Here is a 19,520-nt window from a genome sequence, read left to right on the forward strand (position 1 = left end):
TCTTTCAAAAGTAAAAAACATTGTGATTATTGCTGCATTTACAGAAACTACATACTGTAGTTCAAAATAAAAAAGGACTTGTAGGGACTCAAAATGTGAATCTTTTTTTTGAAATAGTGGAATGAACCACCCAAACATACAGATTCGCTCAAATTAATCAGGCTTCCAAACACTTCCTGAAAGAGAGAGGAAAGTTTAGAAGAGCATGTTTTATTATTGCCTCAGTTCACTTGGCTATAAAGCTGCGTGTGCATTACAATGTGACATCAAATTTTTGTAATACATCAATACTACATGTTGGAAAAAGTATAATTTTACTATAAAAACTACAGTTTTGAAAAAACCTAAACTATTATGGTTGTACCGCTACTTTTAGTTAGTTTCTCCCAACACTGTTCTTTAACATGTTATATTATTTTTGGAATTTTGATTTACATTTATTTTCTAATCTGTTGAATAAATAAAATGATTCCCTTTTATGGTCCAATGCCTGTTCTGCTGAAATACTGTATACACTGGATTAAGAAAAGGACATTTTTACTAATGCAATTTGGGTCCACTGTTGCTTTGTTTCTTTTCTTCTCACTCTAACATGTAGCTTTAATTTTCCTAATGGTTTTCGCACTGCTCATGTTGGCAGTTCTGTTTATGTGTTATCAGCAGTTTTCTGAGTAATAAATCTATGAAGGGCAGGGGCAGCACTTTAAAGTGAATAATAAGTCACTCTGGGTTTCTCAAGAAAATAAAGATAAATGGAATTTGTTTCTAATTAGTTAATTTAGTTGAACTTGAGTGGAATGCTTAAACTGCATAATTAATACAAGAGGTGAATTTTTGTCCACTGCATATATTACAGAGACATTAGTAGACTCACACAGCGAGGAATCTGACTCTGATCAGTCAGATGTGCCTGAGATGGACTCTGAAATCGAACAGGAAACACAGCTTACATACCGGCGTCAGGTATGTAACAGCAGGGCTATAAAATACGTATAAAATTAACCACAGTCAAGATTGGACCAAGACCCAGAAAAAAACGTCTCGGTTACTAACGTAACCTCCGTTCCCTGATGGAGGGAACGAGACGTTGTGTCGGTAAGTTGACACTAGGGGTCACTCCTGGGGAGCCCAAACATCTCTGATCTTGAGAAAAGGCCAATGGAAATTTACATATGGGTATAAAAGGAGTGACGCAGCAAACGCACATCAAGTATCGCACTGAGGAGCCGAGCCAAAGACCCGGCCATTTCAGCGGTTGGTTCAGTGTTGTGGCAGGAGGGACACAAGGGGAATGGAGGTTATGTCAGTAACCAAGACGGTTATCTGTCACTCACTCGACGTTGTGTCGGTGAGTTGACATTAAGGGTCCCAATGGAAAACAAAACAAGAGCTGAACTGAGTTACGCAGACTGGCGGTGCGAGACGGACAGACCTCTATGTGCCTCGTAGCCAGCACAGCAAGCCATCGCATAACTACCCCCAACACACTGGCAGGCATGAAGCGTTCCCCTGCACCTTGGGGAATGGCTAACTGCTCAGAAGTATAAGGACTGGCTGGCCCAGTTGTGGCCATCTCTCTATTGTTCTCCCCAAAAAAGGAACAAAATCGTTCGGCTGTTGGCCAATATATGGTCCAAAGAGGAGGACACCACGGAGACCACACCCAGCCCCGAGAGGGGGGGCCTTTAAGTGGAATACAACACACGGTCTTACCGGGTAGGAGTGGAAGCACATCATGTGGAATGGCGCCTTGGTAGATCCTACCCGAGGGGGGAGGAGTTACTACAGACATTGCGACCAAGGACAGAGGGCCCTCTGCCCAAGGAAGACACGGTTTACCGGCGGGGAAACCATTTTGCGGAAAATACGTCACACAGGGTTGTGTAGGGAGACAACCTGCACATGTGGAGCACTTACCTAAGTACGGGGGCCTAGGTGAGTCTCTCCGAAGACTCGTCGGCCGCTAGGCTACAGAGGAGGAACGTCCAGGGTTCACACTTCTTGCGAACGCAACTGGGGAAAGAGTGCACGTCTTCACCTCAAGGGAGGGGAAAGGCGCTATGCGCAAGCGATACACCCGGCCAGCTGACCCGAACTTACCTGTTTGTGTCACCTGATAACACACAGGACGAAACTGGCTCAACCCTGAGGTTATAAAACCTTGCAAAGTTGTTATAGCCCGTAGCTCTAAAGATGTCTGCTAGAGAGGCACCGTGGGACAACGCCCAAGAAGCCGCAACACCCCTGATAGAATGGGCTCGTAGCGCGGACGGCTCGTAGCGCGTCCGCTGTGCTGTTGAGTTGGCCCGGGATATGAGTGGCTCGCAGCGACTTGAGCCGGTGCTGACTCCAAAGGAGGCGACGGCGGGCGAGTTGCGACATACGACGATAGCGTAGGCCACCTTGGCGGTTGATGTACGCCATCGTCGCTATGTTGTCCGTCTGGACCAACACGTGCTTCCCCCGGATCAACGTCAATATCCTCCTATGGGCAAGTAGTACTGCCAGCAACTCGAGGCAATTGATGTGCCAGCGCAGTCGCGGGCCGGTCCAAGGGCTGGGTGCACCCAGACACGAGAGGCAGCGATCGTGGCCATCGGATGGGGAGAGGTATCGACCGCAACCAGGAAATACACACAAATGGAAAGGCATGTTGAAAAATGCGCTTTCCTTTTGCGCCACTCTTTTAGAGAAATGAAACTCTTGTATGTGCTTTATATATATATATATATATGTATATATACGTAGTATAAATATATATATATAGTGAAGTTTTTCTGCTGCGGAAGCGCCCAGGGGTGTTTGCTCAGCACAACCGTGGCGTGCGAGGGGGAGGACCGCTGAAAAAGCGCCATAGATCCAACAGCGTAGAGAGATAAATGGAGGCGGCAGAGGAATTCAGCTCTGTGAACTTGCACCCTTGGCTCCGAAGAAGATATCTGATGTGCGTTTGCAGCGTCACTCCTTTTATACCCGTATGTCCTGGGGAGTGGCATGCAAATTCCACACGCCAATTTCCATTGGCCTTTTCTCAAGATCAGAGATGTCTGGGCTCCCCAGGAGCGACCCCTAGTGTCAACTCACCGACACAACGTCGAGTGAGTGACAGATAGGGAACAAGAACAAGGTTGTCCATTACTGAATTACAATAGAGAATATTGAGCTATGGAATTCTTTAGAATTTTCTGTAATTGTGAAGATAACTGCAGATGAAGATACAGAGTAGGGAGATCCAGGGAGGTTGTCTAGAGAGGTCTGAAGACCAAGACCACAAGATTTAGGCTTAAACTCTGAAATGACCCAAATAATGCTTTGACAAAACCTGACAACAGATATTTTCTGGGTGCTGCGTTAAGATCGGCATGCTCGAATGTTCTGAATTTTGTGAGAGTTTGATGATCAGATGTCCCTGTCCAGGTTTACAAAGAAGATCTACCTCAGCTTAAAGAGCAGTGCAAGGAGAAGCATCGTGCCATTGCCATGAAGAAGAGAGAAAGTGCTCCTGCCAGTGGAATGAGGTTGCACTTTATCCATGGGTAAGTGCTACTACAGATCACCCAACACACCAATGACAGTCATCACAGTTTATACTGAAAAGGTACCAGTTCTGCTTTTCATTATAGGCTAGACCTTATTCACAGTCTTTAATTTTTGGCGTGAGTGAAAATGAGGCTTTGAGGGAATGACTTATCATCTCTCCAATGGAATGTGCTGTATAAAGCTGTATTAAAGGTCCTAGATCACATCTAGTTTTTTACAACTCTTGGTAAGATGTTTTTTAATGTTTCATTAGTGGAATGATCCAAACCACTTGTATAACCCATTGAAAAAACTATAAGTCTCATAGCCTTGTTGTCATTCACATCAAAAATGAAAGATGACGCTGCTGTAAATAAGGGGCATTGTTAGAGGAGCTGTCCAGTCAAAAGTGCTGAACAGACAGCAAATCAATCATAAAAACCCAACTTTACCCAAGTTTTGTCATTCTCATTCCTTCCCATGCAAACACTACTCCTTTCTATTTAAATTAGGCTTATTATAGATTGCGCTTCATTCACAAAAATTGCCTGGCACAATTTACATTGTGCTATTACCATCAGATGAATGCAGGCGGTAAAATAACATTTATTTAAAAGAGATGTTTGTGTATATTTTATATTGATTATATCAACAATAAGTGGCAATCAGAATGGAATGAGTGCAACAGTAATAAATTATACGTAATAAACCCCAGGATAAAATAAATTTCTCTCAAAATTTTAAATCTAGGCATGACCAAATAGTGTTTACCAGATGCTAACTGGGCCATTCAAGACATTCAACACATGCATTTTTACTGACTGGTGGAGATCCTCCCATATTTATACCTTGCCAAAGCCCTATGAATATCAAGCACATTTACTAAACTGTAAAACTTTTGGAACTATTAGACAACGCTTTTATACAGAGACTTTTATTTATTTTTTAAAAAGCACCATCTGAAAAGATTTTACAGTTTTTATCTTGTATAAATTTTAAAGGGTAACTAAACACCTGCTCAGAGTCTGACTCCACCCACTAGAAATATTTGAAAATGCAGGAAAAGTGGGCAGACCCCGGCGGGGATAGAGGGAACGAACCGAGTGCGGGGCTGAGCGGGGGGGGGGATTAATTGACAGCTGCTGTCAGACTCTATGTTATTATTATTCCTCACACGGTTACAAGACGACATGTACATGAATCTGGCGTGGTGAGCTGGAACCTGCTTACGTCAGCTGTCACCGCTTACGTCATGAAGTACCGCAACCGCCAATAGGAAAATTCAACTGCAGTAGCCACCGTTCCACCTGAAGAGGGCAGCACTCAGACGTTTTTACACCATATATTGTAGAATTAAAACACTTTATACACAAATGTCAAAAAAATTACTTGAATCATTGACCAGTACTAATAAAGCCCCATGCTTACAGATCATTAACTAAAAAAAGTTGGTTTAGGGTTTAGTTACGCTTTAAGTGTCTTATTTAATTCTGTAAATATTTATTGATGAACCTTTGTTTGTCTTGTGAATAGCCTGGTTGCTGGCGTTGCATGAAAACTAAATAAATAAATAAAAATGTATTATATCAGCAGTAATTCATCAAATAAAGATAAAATTACAGAGAAGAGCATCATTTCCTGGGATACCATTGAAGACAGGGCCAGTGGTGGCTCAGCGGTTAAGGCTCTGGGTTACTGACCGAAAGGTCGAGGGTTCAAGCCCCAGCACTGTCAAGATACTACTGTTGGGCCCTTGACCCTATCTGCTCCAGGGGCGCTGTTTCATGGCTGACCCTGTGCTCTGACCCCAGCTTAGTTGGGATATGCAAAAACAACTGCATTTCATTGGCTCTGTACCTGTACTCTGCACAATTACATTAAAGTTTAATCTTAAGTTAGAATTTTTAATACACTTAGGTTGAAGTCAATAAAACTCTTTAAAACTCTTTTTCTTTTTTTTTTATTGATTTCATGCAGCAAATCAAATAGACACAACCGAAAATGCTAAATCAAACCACATGAAATCACAACTTTGCTCCAAAACTGCCATAAAAAAGCCAGAATATAGTTTGCATGTGCACATGGGGACAAATTTCTCCAAAAAGTTCTTACTTTTTGGAAAAATGTCCTCTGGTCTAATGAAACAGTGAAGCTTGTGGAAGGCTACCCGAAATATTTGACCCAAGTTTGGTAAATGCTACCAAACACTATGAAAGTGTATGTAAACTTCTGATCCACTGGGAATGTGATGAAAGAAAGAAAATCTGAAATAAATAATTCTCTCTACTTTTATTCTGACATTTCACATTCTTAAAATAAAGTAGTGATCCTAGATGACCTAAGACAGGAAATGTTTTCTACGATTAAATGTCAGGAATTGTGAAAAACTGAGTTTAAATGTATTTGGCAAAGGTGTGTGTAAAATTCTGACTTCAACTGTACATTATATTAAACATTATAAATATTATATCTGTAAACGTGGTGAACTCTCATGCTGAAAAGTAGCATCGTTGCTCATTGTATTACATGTTCTTACATGATGAGGAGAAACCATCTAATACACTTTAAAAATCAGGACACTTTGACCTCTGAGACATCAGTGTGACATTCATAAAAGCTTCACAACTGATTTCATTGAAACCGTAAGTGCGGTATGATGTTGCACGAGTCAAATTGAGTTAAAATCTAATTGATTGAGCTCCGTTTCTGCACGTGTTCATTTGCTCAGTAAGTTTAACAGAGACTCTTTTGTGGTTAAGACAAACAGTTTTGTGAAATGTAAAACATGTCTGATTTTGAATCGATAACATGTATACATTAGAAAACATGGAAAATAGCAGTAAAATGTAAGGGATGGGCTGGAGAGACTCAACTCTCAAGCGTATCAAACAGTACATGCACTTTCTCAACGCACCTGATGCACCAACCCATCCACAATAAGCTGTATGCTTATTATGATCTTCTTTGAAGTGTTTATAAAATGCTCTCGTGCACTGGACAACTTGGGTTGTGTTTTCCACTTTAATTTGTCTCATTTTTTCAAACGAGTTTCATCATGCAGTACATTAAAAGAAATTAAAAGAAACTTTTTTTTACATAAGCATGAGCCATTTGTATGTGTAAATATTTGTAATGTGTGTGTGTTAGTTACAGAGGTTATGACTGCAGGAGTAACCTCTTCTACACTCAGACGGGTGAGATTGTGTATCATGTGGCAGCCGTGGGCGTGGTATACAACAGACAGCAGAACACGCAACGCTTTTACCTGGGACATGATGACGACATTCTTTGTCTGGCCATACACCCTGTCAAAGACTATGTAGCCACAGGCCAGGTACAGTCAAACAGCACAAACTTCTGTCAGCATGCATGCAGAGCAGAGAGGTTTCTCTGTTGATCTCTCATGATACCTCAAAGCAAATAATAAACATTTACCTGATTTCATCAAATGGTCTGGGCATATTCATGTTTGCTTCTTATTCAGGTGGGCCGAGATTCTTCCATTCATATTTGGGAAACAGAGTTTTTAAAGCCGCTGTCTGTTCTTAAAGGATTTCACCAGTTTGGAGTGTGTGCACTTGACTTCTCAGGTATGGTATGTTCAGTTAATTTGTAGTGTCAGTGAACCATATTTTAATTTGTGATTGCTAATGCATCACTCTTGCTCATAAGGGTTCGGGTTCTATCTATCTAATCTATCTGTCTATCTATCTGTCTGTCTGTCTGTCTGTCTGTCTGTCTGTCTGTAAAGCTATCTATCTATCTGTCTGTCTGTCTATCTATCTGTCTATCTGTCTGTCTGTCTGTAAAGGTATCTGTCTGTCTGTCTGTCTGTCTGTAAAGGTATCTATCTATCTATCTGACTATCTGTCTATCTGACTATCTGTCTGTCTGTCTGTAAAGGTATCTATCTATCTATCTGACTATCTGTCTATCTGACTATCTGTCTGTCTGTCTGTAAAGGTATCTATCTATCTATCTTTGTCGTCGTCGTCTGTCTGTCTCTCTGTCTGTCATTCTGTCGTTCGGTCAAGATTTACAAAATAAAAAAAAATCAAAAATAATGTTTAAAGGCCAAATAAGTCTGCCCCACCAAATACCAACAAACCCCAATGTCCAACACTTGTTTGAATTTGTCGGATCAGTGTGTTCTTACCCTGTTTCCATTTGTTTCACTGATTCAACATGTCCAATCAGCGTTTGTCAGGTCTTGGAATGTTTGAAGTGTTGGCCTTTTTTGAGGTAATGTGAACTGGCCTTAAAGGGATAGTTCACCCAAAAATTTTAATTCTCTCATCATTTTATCACACATATTGCTATCCAAGGTGTGTGACTTTCTTTCTTCTACTGAACACAAATGAAGATTTTTAGAAGAATATAACAGCTCTGTAGGTCCATAAAATGCAAGTGAGTGGTATACAGAACTCTGAAGGTCCAAAAAGCACAAAGGCAGAATATAAGTAATCCATACCACTTTGGATGAGAACAGACCAAAATAACTCCTTTTTACTATAAATCGTGACATCATCCGTCTCCTTGGCGATCATGATTTCAAATTTGATTACACTTAATACCCTTAATAGCACCATATAGCGCTCTGCGCATGCGTCAAACACTAGGAAGTATAATCAAGCTTGAAACAATGATTGTGCCTAGCAGTGCTGGTCCTAGCCTTTTGGAGGCCCTAAGCAAAAATGTGTGTGGGGGCCCCGGTCAATATGTTTGCAACGCTACCTATAATGTCGTTGAGAGTGTGGGGGCCCCCTGGTGGATCGGGGGCCCTAAGCAACTTGCTTAGTTTGCCTTTGGGGAGGACTGGCACTGGTGCCTAGAGACTGCAATGGCAAGATGAATAGTGAAAAAAGAGTGATATTTTGGTCTGTTCTCACCCAAAACAGATTGGATCACTTCAGAAGACTTTGATTTAACCACTGGAGTTGGATGGATTATTTTTATGATGCTTTTATGTGATATTCGGACCTTCGGAATTGTGGACACAATTCACATGGACCTACAGAAGTAGGCTCTTGTGCTCTATTACATTGCGCTCTACAATACTTGTTTCTGATTGGTCAAACTGGGTTCTGCAATCAAATATTTTAGATAATGACCACTAAATTGTATATTTGACTGTTGTCATGCTCTTGTATTGTCTTTAGTATCACAGCAGTCTCACTATTTTCATATCCAGTTAGAATATGTGACTCAAAATATTTAGCCAGTGACTGTATTAAAAATGAATGCCTTGTTGGACTTTTTTATACATTACAAGTAAGATTGTAAGGGAATTATGTAACCTTTTAATCTCAAATAAATATTTCATGTCCAAGTATTTATGTATTTGGTAAGAAACTGTGTAATTAGCTGGATAATGTACAGTCAGCCAGTCATTATCAGAAAATAAACCCATGGCTTCATGTTGGTATTTTAACCACCCTGGATTTATTTTGCCATAATGGCCAGCTGACTACACATCACTTACTACTTTCCTGTCTGAACTCAAAGATTTCAATGTCAAGAATTCCTTTCTTAGGAATATTCCCCTAATGTCTGCTATTGTTGCAGAACATAAACATAGATGTTTATTCTCATTAGATGCTATCCATCTGAAATTGTCATCGGAGCGATGCCTTTGTTAACTGTCACATTACATTACTTGAGACGTCTTGTTACGTAGTTGGTGGGGCGGAGATTGCATGATGACATTATTTATTGGCTGATGTTGAGTGTAATCAGAGCAGCATGGTGTGTGTCTCCACAGCAGATGGGAAGAGGCTGGCTTCAGTGGGTCTGGATGACAATCATACCATCGTCCTATGGGAATGGAGAAAAGGCGAGAAGCTCTCCACCATTCAGTGAGTGAATAAGATGTGACGCAATTGGATAAGCCCTTCGAAATGTCCCGCCCGAACTTCCTCTTTTATACAAAATACATCAATAAACTAAATAAAATATTGTTTATCAAACTTTTTCATGGGGGTTTAAATTAAAGAGAAACTGCGTGTTTGTTAATGTTTTTATTTGTCCAAGTCGATTTTGATGGCACCAAATGGTTCACCTGTTTAATGACACAATGCTTTGAAATAGTTTTCCAGTTTTCTTTTTGTATGCACATCTCCTAAAATACTTTGGTGTCTTTATATTATATTAGATTAGCTTCTCTATGCACCTCTTCATGGCATTAGACTGCTATCATACAATCTTTTATCTCAGCATTATCATAATTGCTGGAGCAAATGCTGAAACCTGCTGCTGCTTCTCTTTCATCCCTGGCAAAACATTTATGGCTCAGACAACTGAGGGACTGTTAGATCCTTCTATGCACATAGTCTTAGATCTTAACTAAAGTTGTGGAGTTCACATTAAATAAATATAGATGAGCTTTTTAGCATCTCTTGTTCATTTAAATGTCAGTTTTGATGTTGATTTGTGTTAGTTTAATTTTTATTCATGAAACAGGGATCTGCCAGGCATTCAGTATTTGTTTATGGAATTTCAGTCAGCCTTTACAATTACAGATTTTCAATGGCCAATGTCAATATCTACAGAGCACGGTGGTCATAAGCTAATTGGGTACAGTTATCAGCCAAAGTGAATAAAATGGCCGTATATCATCCAATTAATCGCTCTGGCCAATATATCGGTCTATCATAAACTGCAAAGCACTATTTTACAGTCTTTTGAGTGTTTTATTAAGTCTAAAATTCTCTCATAATTTACTCAGCCACATGCCGTCCCAGATGTGTAGGACTTTCTTTCTTCTGCTGAACACAAACAAAGATTTAAAGAGGAATTTTTCAGCTCTGTGGGTCTTCAAAAAAGTCATTTTTTGTGGCGATATACACGAAGAATGTGAATTGCCAAAACCAAAAGAAGAAGAATGGTAATGTGAAAGTGGAGATTTACAGTGAAAAAATACTTTTTGATCTGGTTCTCACCAAACATATTCCTTTCTGAAGACATGGATTTAACCAATGGAGTCTTATAGATGACTTTTATGCTGCATTTATGCCCTTTTGGATCTTCAACATTGTGGCACCCATTCACTTTCATTGTGAGGTACTACAGAGCTTATAGTATATACTCTTTTAAAAATCTTTATTTGTGTTCAGCAGAAGAAAGAAAGTCTTACACATCTTGGATGGCATGAGGGTGAGTAAATGACTATTCCTTTAAAGGCAAAGTTCACAAAAAATGTTTTTAAAGATTATCCCAGTCTGTTGAGCTTCTCTCATGAATGCACAAAGGATGTCAATACTTGTAAAAAGGATAGTTTTCTGATTGGATGAGCCTTGTCGTTTTTCAAATTGCCTAAATACTGTACAGTATGTACACCTGTGACCACACATCAATCAATGCACCAAGTGTCTTTTTAGTAGGTTAATTAATTATATTTCTATATATTATATATTGAATTATTTATTCATCATATTGCTACTGCCACTATTTTATAAAAGCCATTTGCCACTTGAAGCCATGTGGTAGAGTGATTTGACCATGGTTAAAGAGGTTTTCACTTAATTTTCTGCCTAACAACACCGCTAAACTATGACAAAATCACTGTAACACTGTAACACATGTCCAGTCTTGGCTTGTTGCTCATACTCAAGTCTCAGACTATGTACTTGGTTTTATTGACTTAAGCTGTTGGATTCCCCTGTCTGGATGCTTCTGAGTTCAAATATAGTGCAGAGCTACAGTCAGCTCCTCCCTGGGGCTCTCTGGTAGAGAGGGTGGGTGTGCGGGTGGAAGTAAATAGAGCCTGACAGTGCAGCCGCTGCTCAGTGCTCTACCGCTCTGCACCAGGGCCTAATGCAGAGCCGCAGACAGCCACTGTCGCCTGTGCTTCAGCCTTCACCGCTGTGACTCAGACAGTGGAAATAGCACAGCAGACAGGTAAATTACAACCCAACAGTGCTTTTTGTGAACTTTTAAAGGAATAGTTCACCCAAAAATTATTAATTATTTATTCACCCTCATGTTGTTTATCCCGTATGTGGGATTTTTTTCCCCATGGAGCACAAAAGTAGAATGACTTCACAGCTCTTTTCCATACAGTTCAGCTGCAATTCATAGTGACCAGGGACTGTCATGCTCAGAACAAGCTGTTTAAAAATGACTTAAAATGCAAAGTTATCATACCATATCAAGTCTCAAAGGCTAATTTTATGATACATTTATGGTGTTTTGTTTTGTACCTACTTTTTAAATCTTGACAGCTCTTAGTGACTATGAACTGTTGTTGTATGGCAAAAGCTGCATAAAGATTCATCCAAAAAAATACTAAAATATTTTGAAATGAGAGTGAGTAAATAATGACTGAATTTAAACTTTCAAACTCCCCTGTCAGGATTGAGGGCAGTTCAGTTGCTAACATTTTGACGTCAGCTAATGCATTAGTAAATACATACTGTAACTTTAATGTAGATTTAATGGTTATGTCTCTCTTTTCTGATTAAAGGGGAAGTAAGGACAAAATATTTGTCATTAAAATCAACCCGTACATGCCAGACAAACTGATCACAGCTGGAGTGAAACACATGAAGTTTTGGCACAGAGCAGGTAAGTCTAAACCTCTTGTGAAGAATGTGAATTATTGTGTGCTGACTTCAGTGTTGCCTGCACATCTATTAAGTGGCGGCACTGTATCGGTACTGAATGACCAGAGCAAAAGAAAGTATATTTTTGCAGTGTAAATTGATTTACAAGTGGTGTAATCATCAAGTGAATGGTATTGAAATACTTTCCCTGCACCTACTGTAAATACACGTCTCAATACCCAGAACTTAATGATTAATATCAACAATGTTTTCAAACATGTTTTTCAAGGTAAAAAAATATATATGTTTTACAAATATCATGAATTGTTTGTCACAAATATCAAGTTTTCATGGGGTTACTCAAAATGTCAAAATAGTTGATCTTTTTTAAAAACACTTGATGATGTAAAGGGGTGCTCTGTTTAGTTATAATTTTAATTTAACATTGTCACATGACAACCAGTTGCCTCCCAAAATGTTGATTACATCACCTGACTTTAATTTAGTGGACATTTAAAGAAATATATATTAATGATAATTTAAAACAAAATTGTTTCACTGCTTATCTTTTAAAGAAATAATAATATTAATAATATATTAATATTATATACATATTATTGAAAACTACTAATGCCAACATTTATTTTTTCTCTCTTTTTATAATTTTTTTTGCTTTAATGAGATTTTATTTTTTTATTTACTATATTTATTTTATAACGGAGAGTTACACTACTTTATTTACTTTAAACTCAGAAATGGAAAACATATTCATTATTGTAGATGTGTATTCAAGTCATTGTTTTGAATGACTGTGTTTTCAGTGTATTTTGAATAATAAAAAAAAAAAAAAAGAGCATCACATAATTTACCCATAAACAGAATATGTGGAAAACACTGACTGATGCTGATGTTGATCTGATAAGCCTGTTATCTTCTCAGGGGGTGGACTGATTGGAAAGAAGGGCAGCATGGGAAAAATGGAGACCATGATGTGCGCTGTGTATGGCTGGACGGAAGAAATGGTGTTCTCGGGAACCTGCACCGGAGATATCTGCATCTGGAGAGATTTGTTGTTGGTAAAAACCGTCAAAGCTCACGACGGGCCTGTTTTCAGCATGCACACCCTGGAGAAGGTATGAGATTCAACTTCAAACAGGAAATGTAACCTGTTAAAATGTTTCAGAAATGTAATGTTTCATTGTTGTCAAAAGGGCTTTGTGACTGGTGGAAAAGATGGAATAGTGGCTTTGTGGGATGACACGTTTGAGAGATGCCTCAAGACGTATGCCATTAAACGAGCTGTATTGGCCCCAGGCTCTAAAGGTGAGTTTTTCCATACATTCTTTGAACTTTGAACAGAGAGAAACAGTCTTGTTCCAGAAGGAAAAATCCCATTTATTTTCTCCATATAGAAACAGATTGTTAACGTTAACATATAAACCTTTCAACACAGACCTATCATGAACTCAGAGGTTGCTTAGCCATGAAATATGCTTTTGTAGAAGCCACAATCTACAAAAGCATATTTCATGGCTAAGCAACATTTTTTTACTTAATTATAATATATTATAAATTGGGTTTCATTGCCAAATTCCTGGTGAAGACCTACTCTACCCATAATTCAGAAGAGAGAGCCACAAATCAGCAGTCACTGTTACCATTGAAGCTTGGATAAAATTGAGAGCTGCAGGCCTGAAACTCAAGTTGAGTAACCTGATGAAATAAGTATTCTTGATTAGAGTTTTTCATGCTTGATTACTTCACAGTGAGGTAGGAACAAAAAACACAGTAAACAGATGAAGGCCAAGGCCACATTTTCCAACAATAATTGGTTAAAAAATCAAATGCTTGAATGCATCAAATGAAAGCTGACAGAATTCTTTACCTAAAACAATTAGAAAACTGTGAAGAAATATGCAAAACTAGCATATTACGATAGCATTTTTGTATGCGAGAACATCTGACAAGAAAGCATCTTGAGTTACTAATATCATTTAACTTATTGAAGCCAAAAACTTGGAGCTCTTAAATTAATAACCCAATTGTCCTACCCTGACAAAGTGTAATCCTGGGTAGTCAGCAATGTTCTTTCTAAGATGGGCACCAATGCCCGTCTCGCAAGTGATTAACATAAACAATAATTTACTGTATGTCTTTTGTGAATGCAAACAAGTGCAACAAATCAGGCATGTGTCATAATATTAGATCTGTGCAAAAGTCTTCACACTGTAAGCGCACTAAAGCAGTCTAATAAATCTACAGCTGACTTTTATGTTGTTAATATAAAAATATATATATATTTATGTATTTATTTATTTATTAATGTGTTATTATTAGCATACTATGCTCTTTGTTTACTCAATACTTAATAATTAAATACGGAATGCTGTATAATTAAAAAATTGAAGCAACGTTTACTTAATAGAGAAACAGTTAGGGTTACATGCTATTGTTTTTATTTAGTGTGTGTATATTTACATATTTACATTAGCAGTCATATCACCCTGTAGCTCAGGACTGGTTGCCCACTGAAGCTAAGCAGAGTTGAGCCTGGTCAGTACCTGGATGGGAGACCTTCTAGACAAAACTAAGGTTCCTGCTGGTGTTAGTGAGGCTCACCCTGTGAGCTGTGGGTCCCTAATGCCCCAATATAATGATGGAGACACTATACTGTATAAAAGGCACTGTCCTTTGGATAATATGTTAAACTAAGGTCCTGATTCTCTGTGGTCATTAAAAATCCAAGGACACTTCTTGAAAAGAGTAGTGGTGTAACCCTGGTTGATATTGATATTGACCCTTATCAATCACAATGGGACACAGTGTATAGTGCTTTGAAAACTGCTAAGGTTAAAAAAGCAGTATATAAGTGCAGACCAAAAATGCTGGTATTTTCATGTGTGTATACTCCACAATCTTTTTTCATGTAGGAACACCTGTACACCTACATGTGACTATCTAATCATGTGACTATCTAATCAGCCAATCGTGTGACAGCAGTGAAATTCAGGCAGTTAATAATCACATCAACCATCAGAATGGGGGAAAATCTGATCTCAGTGATTTGGACCATGGCATTAGTGCCAGACTGGCTGGTTTGAGTATTTCTGTAACTGCTGATCTTCTGGGATTTTCACACACAACAGTCTCTAGAGTGTATAGAGAATGCTGCCAAATACAAAACACATCCAGCGAGCAGCAGTTCTGTGGACAGAATTGCCTTGTTGATGAGGGAGGTCAACATAGAATGGCCAGACTGGTTCAAGCTGACAGAAAGGCTACTATCAATTATTTTTGTTGTTGCTTATTTTAGCATAAGTGTAAAGGAATTAATGGAAACGAGGAGGTGAGAATCAGCTTGACAATATAAATGATATTTAATTAAGAAACCATAAGACACTAACACAAACATGTGTCGGACAGCTGCCCATAAAGCTGACCATCATCCGCAATTGGCCTTTATCCCTCTTGGAGGCTTGATTAGCCTAATAAGGGGCCAGGTGTGTAGAATCATGACCCAGCCCCGCCCTCCGCCCTGTCACATTCCTCCCTCATTCTCTCAGGCCGGGGAGCCCCCGGCATGACGTAAACCCCCACCCATCTTTCCCTGGGGGAGGGCGTGCCTTATGCCCCGTCTGCCGGCAAGTCATCCCCGCCTTCCTGAATCTAGGAGGGGACAGGGGTAGGGAAACAATAATGATAAAAATAGGGTGTACTCCCTGTAACAGTGCAGTACCCCCAACAAAAAAAACACTGTAAAATGTAAAAGAGAGGGAAAAGGCCAACGCGGAGCGGCAGTGGGAGAGAGAGAGGAGAGACAGAGAAAAAAACCTACCCGCCGGTTCTCTGATACGGTGTAGTTTGGTCCTCGGCCACTCCTCCACCCTCTAACGGATGACAGCCACGCCTCCCTGGGTGGATCGGAGGCTGTCCTCCGGCCCCTGGCAGACGGAATGCCCAGCCGCGCTCTCGGGGAACAGAAGGGGTCTCCCCGCCCCTGGCAGCAGTTTTTCCGCTCTAGGCGATTGGCCGGGAGCCCCTCCCCGCTCGCAGTCGGTAGTCCTCTCTTAACCCCGCCGTGTTTTGCGGCTGGAAGGGGTCTCCCCCCGCCCCAGGCAGCGGCCCTGACCACTAGGAGCCCTTCTCCCTTGCAGTTGGCGGCCATTCCTCCCTTTCCAGTTGGCCGGGCTCCTCCGTTGGGGTGGATGGTAGAGGCGAGAACTCCACTATGGCGTATCCATCCTCTTTCCCGGTTTCGGCACCAGTGTAAAGGAATTAAGGGAATGGAGGCGAGAACGGCTTGACAACCAAAAGACACAAACACACACGTGTCGGACAGCTGCCCGTAAACGCTCTCTTTCTGTCGCACCACCGTCTGCAGTCGGCCTTTATCCCTCTCGGAGGCTTGATTAGCCTTATACAGGGCCGGGTGTGTAGATTCACAACCCGGCCCGCCCTCTGCCCTGTCACAATAACTTAAGTTTACTTAAAAATGTTACATATTTAAAAAAAAAACTATTTCATCACATTCTTGATATATGTTCTGTTTTCTAATTGCCTTGCACAATGCATTCTGATTGCAAGATTTGATGTCAGTGTGCAAAAGATGTGCACCAGTCAGAACAGTGAATTAAATATGACAGAATTCTGAGTAAAAAATTATAATAAAAATAAAATAATTTCAGCTTGCTATGTTTTAAAATTGCATATGCTCACATTTAGATTTTTTTGTGATTGTGATTAAATGTGCAGACCAACTCACAATCAATCAGGTCAATAGTTTTACATTACACCATTGTATTTTTGTATGATTACATAATTCGCAATGTTGATTGTAGTGCATTCCCACATAAATTTTTTATTTTTTGCTTCAAATCAAAGTTTGCAATGACATGATTTATCCAGAATTGTCTGGTTGGATTCATGTCTTAGAACTCTTTATTGAAGAATTTCTTGAAATCCCGGGCTGTAGAAACCCTTCTTCATTTCGGTTGGAGGGACAGGCTCTATCGCGTCCTTGATTAGCTGAGTTGTAATCTCTGTTCGTAAAGTGCTGTCATTTTCGCCCGCATCAAAGTGGAACGGCACACACTGGCTAGATGACCCAGGAAGTAAGGAAATGTGTTCTTTTATTAACAATGTGGGTACCGCAGCCCGAAGGGGGTGGGGCAAAGGAAAATAAGGAAAACGAGGATTTTCCTCCCGGCCCTCCACCGGGGGACGGAGTGGTCTTGATAACAGCTCCGGGCAAACATCTGACTCCCTGGGTCTTCCGTCTTAGGAGTGCTTAGGAGCCTTCCGGGTCCTAGAGGATGTCCTGGAAAAGGTGGCGTCGCTGCCTGCAAGGTGCTCGACGCTGGGGCTGAGAGCTGGGCCCAGGTTGAGGCGGAGCTGTCTGATGCTAGGGAGAAGGCGGGCAGACAGTACGCGGACCGTGCTGGGGCGGCACCATGTCATGATGTGCGAGATCGCTTCCGTCTGCCTCTTTACTGCCGAAGAATGCTGGGCGAAGTCGTTGACGATGTCGCCGAAGATGCCAAGCTGAGTGTGCCCTCCATGACCTCGTCAGCTTGTCATGCACTTCCGGGAAGAATCGGCTATGAGCGCGCCCTGACCCGAGGAACCAATTGACTAGCCGTGAGGGGTGAGGGGGGAGCGGAAGTTTCTAGTCCAGCCTCGCACTCACGGTGGCCCGGGAAAGCATAGCAGACATCCGCACGAACGCCTCAGACTGGGCGAGCAGACCCAAAGGTGGCAGCCCAGACGAGTCATCACCACCAGACGCCACCTTTCCCCAAATCTCCTTCATCGCCGGCTGCACCAGCCTTAATCCCTTAGGAAGAAGGTGCGGCACAGGGGCCAGCTGAGGTGGCTTTCCCTCGTAAGGGAGAAAGCCGCGATCGCAACGTTGCCATGGCTATGTTCTTGCAATGAGAATATAAACCATTCATAAATGCTGCCTCCGTGTGATCGCAGCTCAGACAAGCAAGGCAGCGCTTACCGCTTATGGCCATCAGGAGCGGAGAGAAAACAGCCACATCCAGGAACTACACAGAAGCAGAACAATATCTTTAAAAAAACTTGTCCTGAAAAGGACGTTCAACGCCTGCTGTGTATTACTCTTTTGTGAATGAAAATACTCTCTTTTAGAGGGGAAAGATACTTCTCTTTTAGAGGTATACACTCTTTTACAGAAGCGCTGCAGAGAGGGAGAAAGCCGCTTGTAACGCGCCATAGATCCAACAGCAATGCTCTGATAGAGGTGAGTGGAACAGTAGTGAGACTCAGTTTGCTGTTGCACAACCGCTAGGCTCTGAAGAAAAAATCTGACTAACAGACGCACGCCCGCTTCCATTTATACCCGTATGTCCGGAGGCGGGACATGCAAATTCTGTCTGCCAATTTCTCATTGGCCTTTTCTCAAGTTCAGAAATACGTGAGGCTCTCAAGAAATACCAATTGTGTCACTACATTCGACACAACTTTGAGTAAGTGACAGAAGGCGAACCGAGGTCACTGTTGCGCTCTATTCGAATAATGCATATGAAGCCTCATGTCTTTAACAATGTGACTTTGAGTTACTAATGCAGATGAAGCCAATCAGGTCAAATTCCTCATCCTCTACATCCTCTAAGAGTATGCTCTGTGTTTAATAAATAGTAAGCCAAGGTCATGGATGAGTGTTTATTTATAACATCTCCCCTCCTGCAGGTTTGCTTTTAGAGGACAATCCCTCTATTCGTGCCATATCGTTGGGTCATGGACACATTCTTGTTGGAACCAAGAACGGAGAGATTCTGGAGGTGGAAAAAAATGGACCCATCACACTTCTGGTTCAGGTAAGGTACACATTCATCTGTTCACTGTCCTCCTATTGAGTCATTGCAGCACATTTAAAAATCTTTCTGCTAGAGTACAGTATTATTATGGTAGTAGTATTATGGTTTCCAGGGCATTGTTCCACCTTCAATAAAATCTATTGTCTTACCATTCGCCAATACTCATCCAATTGCTTACAAAGCAAACAACCTCTCTTCAACAAGCCGCATGATTTGAGGTATCATTTATGCCCTTAGAAAAAATAGTCCAGGATGAATTACATGCCAAAGTTGAAAACATTGGGAACAACAAAATATGAGCAATAATAATAGTGATACCTCTAATAATATGAAAAATGTGTTGCACTATTGGATAATACAGAGCATCATTAATAAACTAATAAAATATGTAAACTGTACTCTAAATTTCACTTTATTTAACATAAATGCCAGTTTAGACCTTAAAATCTGTAAAGGTAGGTTTGATTAATACAGTGTTTTTTCTATCATTGTAATGCACATTGATACATTGATTGGAAATTAAGCAGCAGTTGCCTTTGCCCCAATAAATTACACTCTCATGAGTAATCCGTGTACATATGTTACATGATTAATGCCTGCACATACCTTGTGTAACAGCATT

General features: G+C 40.6%; 1 protein-coding gene across 4 annotated transcripts in view; it reads left to right on the top strand.

Annotated features, from left to right (window-relative positions):
- The window catches only part of LOC127662179 (echinoderm microtubule-associated protein-like 5), a 137,037-nt gene that overhangs the window by 80,121 nt on the left and 37,396 nt on the right, over positions 1-19,520 (top strand). For all 4 annotated transcript variants that reach the window (XM_052153259.1, XM_052153258.1, XM_052153257.1 and 1 more), the window contains exons 12-20: positions 857-963; positions 3,418-3,536; positions 6,667-6,853; positions 7,004-7,109; positions 9,281-9,374; positions 11,981-12,081; positions 12,999-13,192; positions 13,271-13,382; positions 18,771-18,898. In XM_052153259.1, the coding sequence (XP_052009219.1) occupies positions 857-963; positions 3,418-3,536; positions 6,667-6,853; positions 7,004-7,109; positions 9,281-9,374; positions 11,981-12,081; positions 12,999-13,192; positions 13,271-13,382; positions 18,771-18,898 (1,148 nt within the window). The remainder of the gene's footprint in view (positions 1-856; positions 964-3,417; positions 3,537-6,666; positions 6,854-7,003; positions 7,110-9,280; positions 9,375-11,980; positions 12,082-12,998; positions 13,193-13,270; positions 13,383-18,770; positions 18,899-19,520) is intronic.

Source organism: Xyrauchen texanus, chromosome 22 (assembly GCF_025860055.1).
Source record: "Xyrauchen texanus isolate HMW12.3.18 chromosome 22, RBS_HiC_50CHRs, whole genome shotgun sequence".
Taxonomy (NCBI): domain Eukaryota; kingdom Metazoa; phylum Chordata; class Actinopteri; order Cypriniformes; family Catostomidae; genus Xyrauchen; species Xyrauchen texanus.